Consider the following 14,954-nt stretch of genomic DNA (forward strand, 5'->3'; position numbering starts at 1 on the left):
TAGAGACTAACACGGCTGCTACTCTGAACCCTCCCCCCCAGTCGTTTCCCAACAGCCCTAGGGGTGGATTTTCCAGGTCAGCTGGGGAAGGGCGTTGCGGAGACACGCAAATCCCACCAGGCCCCCTCCCAGCCGCAGCTCGCCCAGACCCCAAGCCTCCCCATGGACCCTCCAGTCAGCTTTGCTCCTCCAGGGGCACAGGGTGCTGGGCGAGCAGGAGCTGCAACGTAAGCCTTGGCTAGGCTGCACAAGCGCACGGCCATGGGGCCAGGTGTCTGGTGTCATCGTCTCCCCTCGCCAGCCCGTTCCCCTTGGAAAGAGCCCCGGCATCAGAGCGAGCCAGGCGGCTGCGGGGGGGGGGGCGGCAGTGCCCCAGCGAAGCCGTTCGCAGCTGACGGGGGCTGCTGAGCATCCGGCGAGGCCGAAGCCCCCCCGGGCTAAGGGGACGCTGAGAGTGGGGAGGGTCAAGCTGGGGCTGGGGGGGGGGGGGCTTCCATGCGCGCGCGGCCGGGCAAGCGAGGGCGGAGCTGGAACCGCCCCGGAGGGCCCCGTCTAGCCGAAGCCACGCTTGGACTCTATGGGGAGGGGGCAGTGCGCACGCGCGAGGCGCCCTTCATGGCCGGCGTCTCTATGGTAGCGCGGGCCGGAAGGTGGAGGGAGGGAGGTTTCCGGTGGGGGAGGGAGGCTCCGCGTGAGGTTCGTGCTGCGCAGGCGGGAAAGCCCCGCGGGGGGGGGGGAGCGGGGGCGTTGGTACCTGGGGCAGAGGTGGGTCAGTGCCCGGGGCAGGGGGGTTCTGGGGCAAGGAGGGGAGGTGGGGAGGGTCGGTGTGTGGGGAGGGGGTTGGCGCAGGCGCAGGCGCAGGCGCAGGCTGGGGGGTGTGTGTGTTGGTGCCGGGGTCGGGGGTGCTGGGGCAGGGAGGGGGCTGGTCTCTAGGAGGGGCTGGTGGCGGGGCGAGGACAGGGATGGGGAGGGTTCGGTGTGATCCTTTGCTGGGGCTCAGCCTCCAGCTCCTGGATCGCCCTGTAATGCTCTCCAGCTGCCCAGGCCCGGCTGGGTGAGGCTCACTGGTTGGAGGGGAGCCAGCCCCTGTATCTACCCCATGGGTTCAGTCTCTGCGGGTTCCTGAGCTGGGGCTCTGCTGGGCCTCATCCTGCTGGTGGAGTCATCTCTTTCCTTTCTCCCCAGGTGCTTCGCGACTCTGACACTCGCCCCAGCCGCAGCTTCCTCCCCTCTGTGCTACATGTGGGGTTTGGGAGGGGACTGAAGAACTTCATCATCTCTGGAGAGCTTCCTGACTGAACCTAGTCTCCAAAGCTCTCCCAAACCGGTTGCTGGGAGACAGACCCCACCAGAGTGGGCGAGGTGGGGAGGGGCCATTATGGCGGACACGCTGGAGTTCAATGAAATATACCAGGAGGTGAAGGGGTCCATGGTGAGAGACGCAGGAAGCCTGGAAAGCCATGCCTTCCTGGGGGTGGGAAGCAGAGAGTCTGGGAAGGTGTCGTTATTGTGGCTGGTCGAGTGGTGTGTCTAGGGCTGAGAGAAGGTGCTGAACCGTAGTTCCGATTTCATTACAGCTCTCAAGCTAAGTGGGGTCACAGCTGGAGTGCCACCCCAAAGTAAAACCTAGAAGCTGTAAGTGACTTGGGGGACGGGTGTGTGCTTTCCCCCTGAGTCATTACTGAGCTCACAGATCAAGCAGCATGCTAGGGGAGCTGGGCTGCATCATTCTGATGAGACAAAACATGGCCAGACCCTGTAGGTATTAAAGATCCAGTGACACGTTCCTGGGTGTTGGGGAGTTAGTGCCAGTGTCCTGGCTGCATTCCCACTCTGGTAGGTAACACTCAGCTGACCGAAGTTCACAGCCCGTTGGATTTCAGGGAGCAGACTCCTTGCATTTCATTCTAAACTCTTGCACGATGTCACCAAGTGCTGTGGGAACTGATGTGTGGCCTAGCCTGAATGGCTAAAACTTGGGAGCCTTTCAGAAAATGCAATGCAAGATCCTGTTTATTCCCAGACATGAGTGTTTAAGTGATCTCTCTCCTGCCATCCATCTCCACCCTCTGACAAACAGAGGCTAAGGACACCATTCCTGGCTAATAGCCATTAATGGACCTAACCTCCATGAATTTATCCAGTTCTCTTTTAAACCCTGTTATAGTCCTAGCCTTCACAACCTCCTCAGGCAAGGAGTTCCACAGGTTGGCTGTGGATTGTGTGAAGAACTTTCTTTTATTTGTTTTAAACCTGCTACCCATTAATTTCATTTGGTGGCCCCTAGTTCTTATATTATGGGAACAAGTAAATAACTTTTCCTTATTCACTTTCTCCACACCACTCATGATTTTATATAGCTCTATCATATCCCCCCTTAGTCTCTTCTTTTTCAAGCTGAAAAATCCTAGCCTCTTTAATCTCTCCTCATATGGGACCCGTTCCAAACCCCTAATCATTGCCAATTTACAGCGAAGGTGCATGGTGCCCTGAGCTTCATAAATGAGTCTGTTTCCATGCCAAGAAATCCAAATCTTTGGCTGTTGGTAGTGATGGTTACACTGGGGAATGTTGTCCCTACATTTGAGAAATGCCCTTGATTGGGCTATTGTTCCTAAGTGGCCAGTGAGTCCTCAAGCCAAAGCGAATACAGGCTTTATGGTGCCACTCTGGCTGACTTAAACTGCAGGGCTGGTGCTATGGCCCTGTGATGCATGTGGGTGTAGTTGGAGGGGGGGAATCTTGGAGTGAAGCTTGCATGCGGGTGAGGGAGTGTGTTTGGGATGGTGTTAGTTGGATATGGGGTGCGTGCACCCCATATGGGAGAGGAGAGATGGTGGGGTTTCTGTTTTAAATGCATGGGGGTGGGTGTAAAGTAGCCTTTTCCCTGGAAGAGGAAGGGTGTGACTGGCTGATGTGGGGTTCCGGATGTATTCTTTGACACCATTCCAGAGTGTCACCACTGATGTTGTCCCTGTGCCCCCTACCAACCCGTCTCTCTCTGGCAGAATGATGGGCGGCTGCGGCTGAGCCGCCAGGGTGTCATCTTCAAGAACAGCAAGACAGGCAAGGTGGACAACATCCAGGCCTCAGAGCTAGCAGAGGGCATCTGGCGCCGTGTGGCACTAGGCCACGGCCTCAAGCTGCTCACCAAGAATGGACACGTCTACAAGTATGACGGCTTCAGGGAATCGGTGAGACCTTTGGCCTGGTCGGCTCCCCCTCCTAGAAGCTCCCACCCCACCGCGTGCCAGGACTCCCAGGGGGAAGTTATGTGGGTGGGCATCCCCAACCAGCTACAAGGTGACAATTGCTTGGCAACCTCCCGGATTTGCCCATGGCATTAGTGCCTCAGTGCAGCCCACACGCTCATGAGCCCTGGATCCCATGTGGCTCTGTGTAAACACCTCTCTCGCCCTGCTGTAAGGATCCTGTTCTTGGCCCAAACCGTTTGTCATGAGTTTTAGCTTCCAGGCTCTCTCCTAGGAGTCTTTTGCAATTAATTGTGTTTATTATGGTAGTGCCTAAAGGTCAGCTGAGAATGGGTCCCATTGCCATAGGCTCTGTACAGAGTAGTAGATAGTCCCTGCCCTGAAGAATTTACAGTCTAAATAGATCAGACAGACCCTGGGGTGGGAGTGGAATCCACAAGCCCAGTGAACTGTGTGATGGCAGCAAGTGTCTTGTTAGTGCCCTGGTGTTCTTTCCTGGTGGGTGTAGTTAGGAGGGGATCAGCCGAAGGCAGTGGGGGAGAGAATGGAACAGGTATTGATGGAAATTTAGGTGAAGAGACTGTGAGCGAGGGGCAGTGTTCCCTCTAATTTTTCCCACCTATGTGTGGAATGAATTTTGTTATGTGCACCAATATGGAGGTGATGTGTGACACATCATCTTCGTATTGGTGAATGTAACAAAATTCATGTGGTGGGGGTGGGGCCAAGGAGTTTGGAGTATGGGAGGGGGCTCAGGGCTGGAGCAAAGGGTTAGGGTGCAGGCTCTGGGGTGGGGCCAGGGATGAGGGGCTCAGGGCTGGGGCAGAGAGTTATGGGGGGAGGTGAGGTTTCCAGCTGTGGGTATGGTCTCTGGCAGGGCCATCCCTAGTGGGGTGTGGGGCCTGGGACAAATCAGCCTGTATGGACCCCTCCTTAACATTTTTTTATAAGGTGAAATCTGGTGTGGGGAGGGACACCAGTGCTGCGGGGCGAGGGATGATGGAGAGTCACAGGGTGGCACCTGTGCTAGGGGCCGGTGGGCCCCCTGTGCTGGGGGATCCTGCAAAAGGGAGAGGTCTGGGGTGGAAGGACAATGGATGGGGTCAGCCTGGCCCTGGCTTGTTCCGGCAGCACTAGGATGATAGCCGCAGGCGAGCAAGAAAAAGAAATACAATGCACGCTTCCTGCTGGTGAGTGCGGGCCCAACCCCCGCTGCTGGAGCCAGGCCCCCCCGCTCGCCTCCTGGGCTGGCCTGGGCCTCCTAACCCCACCCCTCCTGAGCCAGCCTATCGCCCCCCACATGACCCACACACACTGAAGTGTGACGCCTGGAGCAGTTGTCCCGATTCACCATACTAAAGGGACAGCTCTGGGGTGGGGCTGGGGATGAGGGGTTTGGAGTGCAGGCTGTCCTGGGGCTATGGCGGGGGAGAAAGGACTGCCCCCAGCTCTCTCTCCCCACAGCAGCACCTGGGCGGGGGGGTGGGGGTGCCTCTCATGGCTGTGGCAGGTCCAGGTCGGGGGAGGGGCACTTCTTCCCTGACCGTGGCAGGTCCGTAGCTGGGCTGGGTTGGGTCCGGGGCTGTGGGAGAAGAATCTCTCCCCACCACAGCCCTGAGTGCCCGCGCAGCGCTTAATAGGCTGCTGCCCGGCCACGCAGCTTAAAGGGAACTTAGGCGAGTGGGAGGGCTGGAACAAACAGCCCATCGGCACCCGGTAGAGAAAGTCCAGAGAAACTGCAGGGAGTTCTTTGAACATGTAAGTGTCCCTGCTTTGGCTGCAGCTGCTCCAATCGGCTGGAGACTCTGACTGGCTCCTCTGCAGGTACCAGTCATGTAGTGGGTGTATCTCTCCGAGAGGTTTCAGCTCCACATGAGCATCCTGCAAAGATGCAGGGCTGGTAACTCCTGCTTCCTCTTCCTTAGCTCTGTGGTCGTAGTTCTCCTAGTGACTGATTCTTTCCCCAGCTCACTTGCTTCCTGGCACATGCTGTGTGTTGTAGCAAGCCATCCTAGATGGGAGAGCACTGGAGCTCCCCGCTGCTGCTGTTTGTTACCAAGGGGGAGCTGTGGGGTACTAGCAGTGGCCGGGCCTCTCTGGGAGGGAAGGAGCCCTGGAATCACATCTTAGGCTGCTGGGTTATGGTGGCTTCTGATGGCTGTTCTCTACTTCCCACTCAGGAGTTTGACAAGCTGTCAGAATTCTTCAAGTCCCATTATCATTTGGAGCTGGCGGAGAAGGATCTGTGTGTGAAGGGCTGGAACTGGGGGACTGTGAAGTTTGGAGGTGACTCTGGGGCTATGTCTTTGCTGCTTGTGAAGCTTGGGACACGTTTACCTGTGGTAGCCTAACCCATGACAGTGCATTTACTCTGCTTTCACACCCCACACCTGTGCTGGCACTGTATCTGGTCCTGGCAAGCAATAGAGCTAGCTCCAGGTTCATAGCACCACAACTCCTTGTGTCACTCTGCTCGTATTCACGGGGCATTGGGGACGACTTGTCTGCCCGCCCTCGATGCTCATCCCTGGGCAGGTTAGCCGGCCTCCTCCTCTACCAGATGGAGACTAGTGGAGAGGCTGTAAACGGAGAGCTGAGCAGAGGCAGACAGACAGTCCATTTCTGGTCAGGGGGCTGATGGGAAGGGATTGGAGGATCTCCAATCACACAGTGGGTGTGAGCCCCTGTGGCTTTGTTTCCTGACCGCATCTACCTTGGGGTAGCAGTACATGTTGACAGCCGCCTGCGGCATGTGGCTGTGTGAACACAGAGCACTTTGGGGAAGAACCTGTGACTGAGCTGGAGTTAAGCCTTCGGTGAAGACCAGCTCTGGGAGAAGAGGGATGTATAGCAGGGAGAGGGGCACAGCTTCTGCAGTGACTCGGATTTGGGGGCTAGTGTTGGGAATGGATGGCTAAGTGTGCTGCAGAGAGGGAGTAGCTTGTAGCTCCACCTTCTCCTGCAGGGGGCGCTGTGTGGTGGGGAGCTATGAGTTGCTCCTGTCTGTCCCGTACCAGCTATAAGCAGCTATAAGGTGCTCAGCCCTGTCCTTGCCATCTGGGCTGCTGACTGCGGAGGTTGTCTGACGGGAGGAGTGGCTGGCTGTGCGGGGTGCTCCATTGCCTCCTGCTGACTCACTGGGTTCCCCCTCTCTGCAGGCCAGCTCCTGTCATTTGACATCGGGGAGCAGCCCGTGTTCGAGATCCCGCTCAGCAATGTGTCCCAGTGCACCACGGGCAAGAATGAGGTGACGCTGGAGTTCCACCAGAATGACGACGCTGAGGTGTCGCTCATGGAGGTCCGCTTCTACGTGCCGCCCACTCAGGAGGATGGCTTGGATCCTGTGGAGGTGCGTGTGGGCCGGGGTGAGGGTGGCGTGGCCTACGTGGAGGTGGGAGTTCATGGGGGACGGTGTTGTGGCCTGTGTGAAGGTGCCTGGGGGGGACTATGGGGGGCTGCATACAGCTGTCCGGAATAAAGCCCCCCATCCTCCCCCACCCTTAGGCCTTTGCCCAGAATGTGCTGTCTAAGGCGGACGTGATCCAGGCAACTGGGGATGCCATCTGCATCTTCCGGGAGCTGCAGTGCCTGACACCACGCGGCCGCTATGATATCCGCATCTACCCTACCTTCCTGCACCTGCACGGCAAGACCTTTGACTACAAGATCCCCTACACCACTGTGCTGCGCCTCTTCCTGCTGCCCCATAAGGACCAGCGCCAGATGTTCTTTGTGGTGAGGAAGAGGGCAGGGGGCTGGCAGATCCCCCACTGCATTTGAGGGGAATGGGGGGGCTGGTAGATCCCACTCCAGTGTGCCTGGGGGGTGGGGTAGCCAGCAGATCAGAAGGCCCAGACCAGCTACTTGTGTTGGGGGCTGAGAACTCGGGGGGGGATGTTGCATGGAGGTGGGAGCAGGCTGGAATGGAGGAGAGCCCTTGGGGGTTCTGGGATCCCTCACCTGTCCGTATCCTTGGCTTCCTTTCCAGATCAGCCTGGACCCTCCGATCAAGCAGGGCCAGACACGCTACCACTTCCTGATCCTGCTCTTCTCCAAAGACGAGGACATCTCCCTGACCCTTAACATGAATGAGTGAGTGGCCTTTCTTCCCTTCTCCGCCAGTCTGGCCCTGCCCCCTGTCCCCAGCCCCGTACGCTCGCAGGATCCCTTTGCTCCTACCAACCTGGCTGTGCCCTGGCCTGACCCCCTCTCTTCTGCCCATTCCTGCTATCCTGGCGCTGCTCCCTGGCAAGACTCCCCAGCCATACCTATCTTCTACTAGCCTTGCTATGCTCCTGGCAGGATCCTTCCAATCCCATGTGTACTCCCAACCATTGCCTGGCATGAGTGTCTGGCTATCCCTATCCGGGCTGACTCACTTCCAAGCCTTGGGAGGAGGTTCTCTTCTCCTGGGAGTAGATGCTGTTGCCCGCTCATTTCTGGGTGCTGAGGGCTTCCCATGCTATCTCTCTCAGTTGGCGTGGGAGCTCCTGGGTCATCCCGTGTTCTTCCTGCTGGTGTTGGGCTCTCTCCTGCCCTCTGTCCTCATGCTGCCGTTCTCCCCATGCTGTAGGGATGAGGTGGAGAAGCGCTTTGAGGGCCGACTCACCAAGAACATGTCCGGCTCACTCTATGAGATGGTCAGTCGGGTCATGAAAGCGCTGGTGAACCGCAAGATCACTGTGCCCGGCAACTTCCAGGGGTGAGCACATGGCGCGCAGGGGAGTGGGACATGGGGTCTTCCCCTCTAGGGGGCTCCTGTCCCAGGGCATGGGTAATGTCTAACTCAGGGGGTGGTGAATGGGACATGGGGCCTTTTCTTTCTAACAGGCTCTGGCTCCAATCCGGTCCCAGGTGGGAGATTGTCTTGGGGTGGGGAATCGAATATGGGCCCTTTCATCTCTAGGGGGCACCAGCTGCGATTCTGGTCTGGCTGTCTCAGGTGGCAGGGAATGGGATACAGAGCCTGTTGCTAATTAAATGTTTAGAAATGACTTTGATCTGTGAGGTCCTGTCCCTCCACACCTGGCTCTGGTGGACTTTTTCCCCACCCTGTGGCTGGGAGTTCCCAGTCGTGGGTGGGAGAAGAGTTGTGCCTCAGAGGTACATGTGACAGATTCTCATCCCTTTATTCCGCCCCCCATTGGCTGCTGTCCCCTGGGGGAGCGTCTGTGCAAGGAAGCCTTGCTGGTGTAACCCCCTCTTTGTCTCCCCCCGCCCCCCAAGGCACTCGGGAGCCCAATGCATCACCTGCTCCTACAAGGCCAGCTCAGGGCTGCTCTACCCACTGGAGCGTGGCTTCATCTATGTGCACAAGCCCCCGGTGCACATTCGCTTTGATGAGATCTCCTTCGTCAACTTCGCTCGCGGCACCACCACCACCCGCTCCTTCGACTTCGAGATCGAGACCAAGCAGGGCACGCAGTACACCTTCAGCAGCATAGAAAGGTGAGGTGAATCCCCCCCACCCCCAAGCAGCTGCTGTCTGCTCTCTCCCTTCTGTACCCACATCTGTACTGCCTATTGCCCCGTCTGTTCTCCTGGGCCGCCGCCACCCTCTCACGGCCTGCACTGGTATCCTGCTCCTCACTCAGCCTGGGGAAGCCTTTGGCACCACAGCCTGGCGGTGCAGGGGGCTGCCATTCTCCACGCCATCACTGTGCACTGCCCTCTCGCTCGCTCATAGTTGGGGGAGCGTTAGACTTTGCCTCTCCGTGACCCCGTCTCCCTACTGTTACCCACCTGCAGGGAGGAGTACGGGAAGCTGTTTGACTTTGTCAATGCCAAGAAGCTGAACATCAAGAACCGAGGCCACAAGGAGGTACCTGCGGTGGGGTGGGGTGGGTCAGGGCACTTGCTGGGTCCCCTGTTTCATCCCAACCAGGAGCCCCATAGCCTCTGGGGGGGCTGGGAGAGGGTAGGGGTTCTTTCTCTCTCTCTCTCTCTCCCTGCAGATTCTGCCTCCTCACTTTCTCTTCTCTCCTTGCCCTTGTAGAAGAAAAAGGTCCGTGCGATTTCCCCTCCTCCTGGTGCAGGTCTCCTCTGCATGGCGGTGGTGCTCTCTACTAATCACAGTAACCCCGCATGAGCCGTGCGAGGGTAGGGAGGGGGCCATGCCAAGTTGGCCCCACCTAACCTGGTTAACATCACTCCTCTGGTCCCTGCATGCAGCCTGTGCTGGAAGTGCTGGGGATCCTTTCCTGGAGTGGGGGGTGCACCCAGGAGCATGTTGGGAGTTGTAGTTCTCAGTTTTCTGCACACTTGGGGTGGGGGCTGGCATCTGCCCTTCCCCTCTGCTGAGGTGGGAGGGGTGGAGAGTGGCACTCACGTGACCTCCCCCTGCAGTCAATGCCACAGAGCTATGATGAATACGCTGACTCTGACGAGGACCAGCATGATGCCTACCTGGAGAGGATGAAGGAGGAGGGGAAGATCCGGGAGGAGAATGCTGATGACAGCAGTGATGAGTCTGGGGAGGAGACTGGTGAGACCTGCCCCAGTGTCTGGGGCTCCTCCCCCTAGCTGTGAGATCTGACCTGTCTGTCCAGTGTTTGGGGCTCCTCCCCCGGCTGTGAGATCCGCCCCAGGCTGTCCAGCGACTGGGGCTCCTCCCCATGACTGAGAGATCTGCCCCCAGTTGGGGTCAGAGAAACATTCCCATGCTCTTTACTCAGTCCTTTCCCTATGGCTGTTGCCATCCCCATCCCCCTCTTCTGCCCCGCCCCACACCCAGAGGGGGAGAATGACAAGTGCATTCCTTTTCCTTCCAGATGAGTCATTTAACCCAGGGGAGGAGGACGAGGATGTAGCAGAAGAGTGAGTAGGGGACAGGGGCTGCCTGGCATGGGGTTCTTGGGCTGTGACCTTGCCCTTTGATCGGCCCATTCTCAGATGGGAACTCTCCTCACGGGAGTCACAGGGGCAGGACATTGTACATGTAGTGCCATCAGTGCTGGCCTCCCTCTGGTGCTATGGGGTGCCATGCGCAGCGAGTGGCTCAGTACGGGGCACTCTGCCTTTGTGGGGCCTCCAGAGCAGATGGCTCAGCAGGAGGTACTGTCACCTCTGCCAGTGCTCCAGTGTGCTAGGTGGCCTGGTGGTGCTGTCTGAGGCTTTTGTCTCCCTGGCCCTTTTCACAAGTTTAAGGCCGTTAGGCTCAGTGGCCAGCCATCAACCCTTCTGTTGGCCTAAATTGCCCTGTAGCCCCAGTTGAACGTGGGGTTCTTCTCTTCCTGTCCTGAGCTGTTAAACAGCTTCTGCCTTTCTCCTCTGAGGTGGCTGCATCTCAGTGTTGGGTTGTGCAAGTGTCTGAAATCAATGGGCTGCTTAGATTGTCTGGGGCAGGACTGTCTTTCTTGCTATGTGCCTGTACAGCGTCTTGCACAGTGGTGCCCTGATCTCTGACTGGTGCTACCACAATACAAATAATAGGCTCCCTGAATGAGGCAGGGTGGTTTCAGAGCAGAGGATATACACTAGGTTTTTGCCTCTGCTGTTTGCAGAGATCTGTGCTCTGGAATGAGCTGGAGCAGCGCAGCTGGCATGCCTGCCAGAGGGAACACTGCTGGTAGTCACAGAAACGATCGGGGCTGAGGGGACTGCCTAATGGGGAAGATGCTTCTGTAGCATGGAACAGCAATAACTGTGGGTAGACATTGTACAGCTCTGTGAATCCTTGACCTTGGACCAGGAATCTGGGGGTGCTGCTTGGCATGATGGGAGCAAAGGGCAACAGGGAGAACTCTGGCGAAGATTTCCCACCACCGAGATCCACTGGGCTGTGGGATGGTGTCACAGATACAGTGTCCAGTCCATGCCCAACCTATAACCAGTTCCTTGGGAGTGACCCCTTCAGTGTGCTAGGCCCCAAGGACCCACACAGGGGCAGGCCCATGGCCTCCAGGACTCCCAAACTGGGCCTTGGGGCCCCAGCGATCCCTGTCTCTCTCCATGGCTCCCTGCAGCAAATCCAGCCGAGCCAGACCCCTGCGGGAGGTTTGTACCTTCCCCCTTCGGGGTGCCGTGCTGTCAATGATATCTGCAGTGACATCAGCAGCCTTCCCAGGCACGGGGGAACAGCGTATTAGCCGCCTGGCCCATGGGATCAGAAAGGCCTTGGGTTAGCACAGAGAGTCAAAGGTTGAGCCATAGTCCAGCCTGGCCAGCGCTGGTGCAATTAGCCAGCCAAGCTGTTATGGCGTCTATCTCCATCTGGTTCCTTGTCAGCCCCGAGGCCAGGCCACCAGCCTCCTTTCCCCTTTGTTCTTCCGCTGGGCCTTTGCGCTGCTTCCCAGCTGAGGGCCAGGGGAATATCTCCCTCCTCCAGGCTGGTGGCTGCTAGGGGTGAACAGCCCTGTCATTGGGGTTCCTGCTGTCTTGCTAGATTCTCCATTGATGTGGGTTGGTTTTCACCAACCCTTCACACCACCCCAACCAGCCACACGGGACACATACTTTGTGGCTCTTGCTCTTAGAGCAGATTTAACCCTTTTTGCACCCCTGCATAGCAGTGCAAAGTATAGAGGGAAACTGAGGCATGAAATGAGGTTCATAACAATGTTACAGAACATTCCCTCTTGGTCCCAGGTCGGGTCCCGTGTCAGGAACAGGGAACCCATCTCCTGGGAAGTGGCCTGGAGGGAGCAGGCCTGTGCTGTGCCCCATGCTCTGCTCAAAGGGGCCCATGTCTCTCCAGTGGGGATGTCGGTTCTTGGCATTGCCGTTCGGGTTCTGCTGCCAGCAGGTCTGGGATGACTCCCAGGGATGGGAACAGTTGGTGTGGGGAAGAGCTGGCTATGCCCCTTGTACGCTGCCCAGAGTGCTTGGCAGAGCCCCTTGCCACCCTGTTTCCAGGGATAGGTGAGGTGGCTGTTCCTGTTGCCATGCCCAAGCCATACTGGGGATGCCCTATCTCCTCCAATCGGCACCCCTGGAGCAATCTGCCCATGCTAGGCCTGATCTCTACTGACCTAACTGAGCTGGGGGCTGCCGGCCCTGGGACCAGGGGCGTTTGGTGGGGGTGGGGCTGATGCCAGGCTACCATTCCCTCCTGCAGGTTCGACAGCGAAGTCTCTGCCAGTAGTGATGGTGGCAGCGACCGCGAGGAAAAGAGGAAGCCAGCCAAGAAAGCCAAGATTGTGAAGGAGCGCAAGCCCCGCAAGAAGCCATCAGAGGTGAGAGCTCCGCCCTGGCGGAGGGGGCTGCGTGGGTCCCGACCGCTGGCTCTGAGGAGTGGGATCCTCTACCTCCAGCACACAGGCCAATCCTGTGGGGAGATTGAGCCTTCGGGAGCTCTGCTTAGGAGGCTGATGTGGCCACGAGTGAGTGTCCTCAGTGATGGGGAGCTGTCCTGAAGTCCCGCTACTCCCCAGTTTAGGACACTGAACAGCCTCCAGCTGCAGGTGAGTGACTCCCTCCTCTCCATGCCACGGAGCTTTTCAGCCCTGTGCCGCTCCCCCAACCTCACCTGACAGCCTGCCCCAGCTGGGCCCGCTGGCTCCATCGGGCTCCTTGGTCTTAGCTGCCTTGTCTTAGTCTTGTACTGTCTGGGCCCCATGAGTGTGTCTGGCTGCTGGGGAGAAAGGCTGGGATGTCGAACGCCCTGCCTCAGTGTTAATGGGGGCCACAAGGGGCCCTTGCCATGGGAGCCAGAGCTTCTGGTGCAAGGAACTGTGGAGCCACTTCTTGATGGATCCCCTTCTTGTTCTATCTCTGTACCTCCATCTCCTCTTGCCAGAGTAAGAAAGGGAAAGACCCCAATGCCCCGAAGAGGCCCATGTCTGCCTACATGCTGTGGTTGAATGCCAGCCGTGAGAAGATCAAATCAGACCACCCTGGTATCAGCATCACTGACCTGTCCAAGAAAGCTGGGGAGCTCTGGAAGGGCATGTCCAAGGAGAAGAAAGAGGTGGCCTTGGTTGGGGGAGGGGGGCATGTTCTAACTCTCTTTTGGTGGTGTGGTGGTTTGGGGGAGGGGGAAGGGGCTTTGTGGGGGTGGTCTGGCAGGGCTGTGTCTGGGGATGGTACGGGAAGTATTGGGTGTAGGCCTGGCTTGGGAATTCTTGGGGAACCAAAAGGAAGAGGTCTTGGAGGCCACCCCAACATGGGGCAGAGGCTGTGTCTTGTTTAGGGAGCGGATGGGCATCTGATTTTGGGGGGCTGGCAAAGCAGGCTTGGGGTAGCTTTGTATCTGATGAGGATCAGAAGTTAAAACTGTGGGCAGGTGAGCAAGGAGGGCCATTACCAACTCTGTGCTCTGGTAGCAGGAGTGGGATCGCAAGGCGGAAGATGCCAAGAGGGACTATGAAAAGGCCATGAAGGAGTACAGCGAGGGGGGCAAATCTGAGAACTCCAAGAAGTGAGTTGGCTGAACTGCTGGAAACACTGGGGTGGGTGACAAAGGGCCTTGGCCCCATCTCACTGGAGGGTAGGTGCGAGATGATGGGGAAAGGTGTGGTCCATGTGGAGCGCAAGGAGTGGAGGACTGTCTATTTCCTCCCAGCCCCGTGGCACCTCCACCAGTGCCGTAGGGGCTCGGGGTGACTGCTGATTGCTCGCTGTCTCCCATCCTGCACAGAGAGAAATCCAAGAAGAAGAAGCAGCAGGGGAAGGGGAAAGCAGAGAGGAAGGCAGCACCATCCAAGGCCCCGGCCAAGTCCCCCGCCAAGCAGCTGGGTGAGAGCTTCAAGAGCAAGGAGTTTGTTTCCAGTGAGGAGAGCTCTGGTGACAACAAGAAGGAGGTAGGTGTGGGTGGGGCAGGAGGGGCTTCCACCCCAATTGGCAGCTGTGGCTGTATATGGTCTCCTGTTAACACACTTCCCCTCCCCCCACAGGACTCAGAGGAGGAAGAAATCGCTAGCACGCCCCCCAGCATGGAGGACTCAGCATCTGGCTCGGATTAGAGCAACCCCTTCCTTTAGCCCTGCCCCTTTCCTGACTGCACAGGTCACTGAGTTGAGGCCTAGACATCCCCTCTCTCCCCAGTGCTCCCACATCCCTTTTGCCTGGGCATGGGCTGGAGGGGTGACGTGGCTGCTCCACTGGCTAGAACCAGCCCTACTTCTGGACTTTCCCTGACCCTCCTCCCCCATGGAACTGCAGGACCTTTGCTAAACTCTGGATAAAAGCAGAGGGTGCTAGAGAGCAGGGGAGAGCGCGCATCCCTCCTTTCTCTCCATGCTGTAGGAGCCCTCCCTGTGTCCTACCAGGAGACCCTCCCAGCAAACTGGGGGGGGGCATGGCCCACAGGCCATGCAGGGGGGAGCTGGCTGGCTGGGAGGGGTCCATCCCCTGGCCTGTAGTCGGGCTCCATCTGTGTTTTTTATGTTCTGTTTATTTTTGTATTTCTGGTTTGCTCACACGGCAATTGGACGGAATAAAAACCAAGCGGCTTTGGACAGAGCTCCTGTCTGTTGGAGCGTGGCCAGGGGACAGATGGACGGATCTCCCGGTACCGACAGAGCTTCCCCTCTAGAGCAGGCAAAGCTCCCTCTTGCCAGAGGGGGAAGGAGGCCACTCTGCAGCTGTGGTCTCCCCTCCCGATGGCTGCATTTCCCGTACATCGCAGCAGGAGCGGCTCTGCCTGCAGCATGGGGCTGAATTTGGGCCAGAGCCTTATCTCACTGCTTTCCAGTAAGCTGTGGCCCTGATTGTATTAAAGGCCATCAGGCGCCTTGGGGAGCCACCTAATGAAGGAGGCAGTCGATAGTAATGAGGTTTAGCCAAGTGTTAGGGGCTCCCTTC

At 57.9% G+C, this 14,954-nt stretch overlaps 1 protein-coding gene across 6 annotated transcripts; it reads left to right on the forward strand.

Moving 5' to 3' along the window:
- Positions 1 to 169: 169 nt before the first annotated feature.
- Positions 170 to 14,606, forward strand: SSRP1 (structure specific recognition protein 1). 6 transcript variants are annotated; one of them, XM_043516436.1, is made up of 18 exons: positions 681 to 696; positions 1,186 to 1,432; positions 3,009 to 3,194; positions 5,393 to 5,498; positions 6,371 to 6,561; positions 6,717 to 6,947; positions 7,201 to 7,304; positions 7,786 to 7,914; positions 8,439 to 8,660; positions 8,961 to 9,033; positions 9,208 to 9,216; positions 9,558 to 9,696; positions 9,983 to 10,028; positions 12,268 to 12,385; positions 12,949 to 13,119; positions 13,478 to 13,569; positions 13,789 to 13,951; positions 14,045 to 14,606. In XM_043516436.1, exons 2-18 carry the CDS (start codon positions 1,379 to 1,381, stop codon positions 14,111 to 14,113), a joined length of 2,103 nt encoding a protein of 700 aa, XP_043372371.1. In that variant the 5' UTR covers positions 681 to 696; positions 1,186 to 1,378; the 3' UTR covers positions 14,114 to 14,606. The 6 variants fall into 6 exon arrangements, with proteins under 6 accessions (XP_038261765.1, XP_038261762.1, XP_043372372.1 ...); XM_038405837.2 differs by lacking the exons at positions 681 to 696; positions 9,208 to 9,216 and adding an exon at positions 170 to 227; XM_038405834.2 differs by lacking the exon at positions 9,208 to 9,216 and having other exon boundaries at positions 641 to 696.
- Positions 14,607 to 14,954: the final 348 nt, after the last annotated feature.

This window comes from Dermochelys coriacea, chromosome 6 (assembly GCF_009764565.3).
Source record: "Dermochelys coriacea isolate rDerCor1 chromosome 6, rDerCor1.pri.v4, whole genome shotgun sequence".
Lineage (NCBI taxonomy): Eukaryota > Metazoa > Chordata > Testudines > Dermochelyidae > Dermochelys > Dermochelys coriacea.

What these genes read in the sequence shown, in the direction of transcription:
- SSRP1 (XM_043516436.1), top strand. Translation starts at nt 1,379, where the DNA reads ATGGCGGACACGCTGGAGTTCAATGAAATATACCAGGAGGTGAAGGGG. An exon ending in GGGGACTGTGAAGTTTGGAG is followed by an intron (nt 5,499 to 6,370) that starts GTGACTCTGGGG and finishes CCCTCTCTGCAG; the next exon opens with GCCAGCTCCTGTCATTTGAC. An exon ending in GTGCCCGGCAACTTCCAGGG is followed by an intron (nt 7,915 to 8,438) that starts GTGAGCACATGG and finishes CCGCCCCCCAAG; the next exon opens with GCACTCGGGAGCCCAATGCA.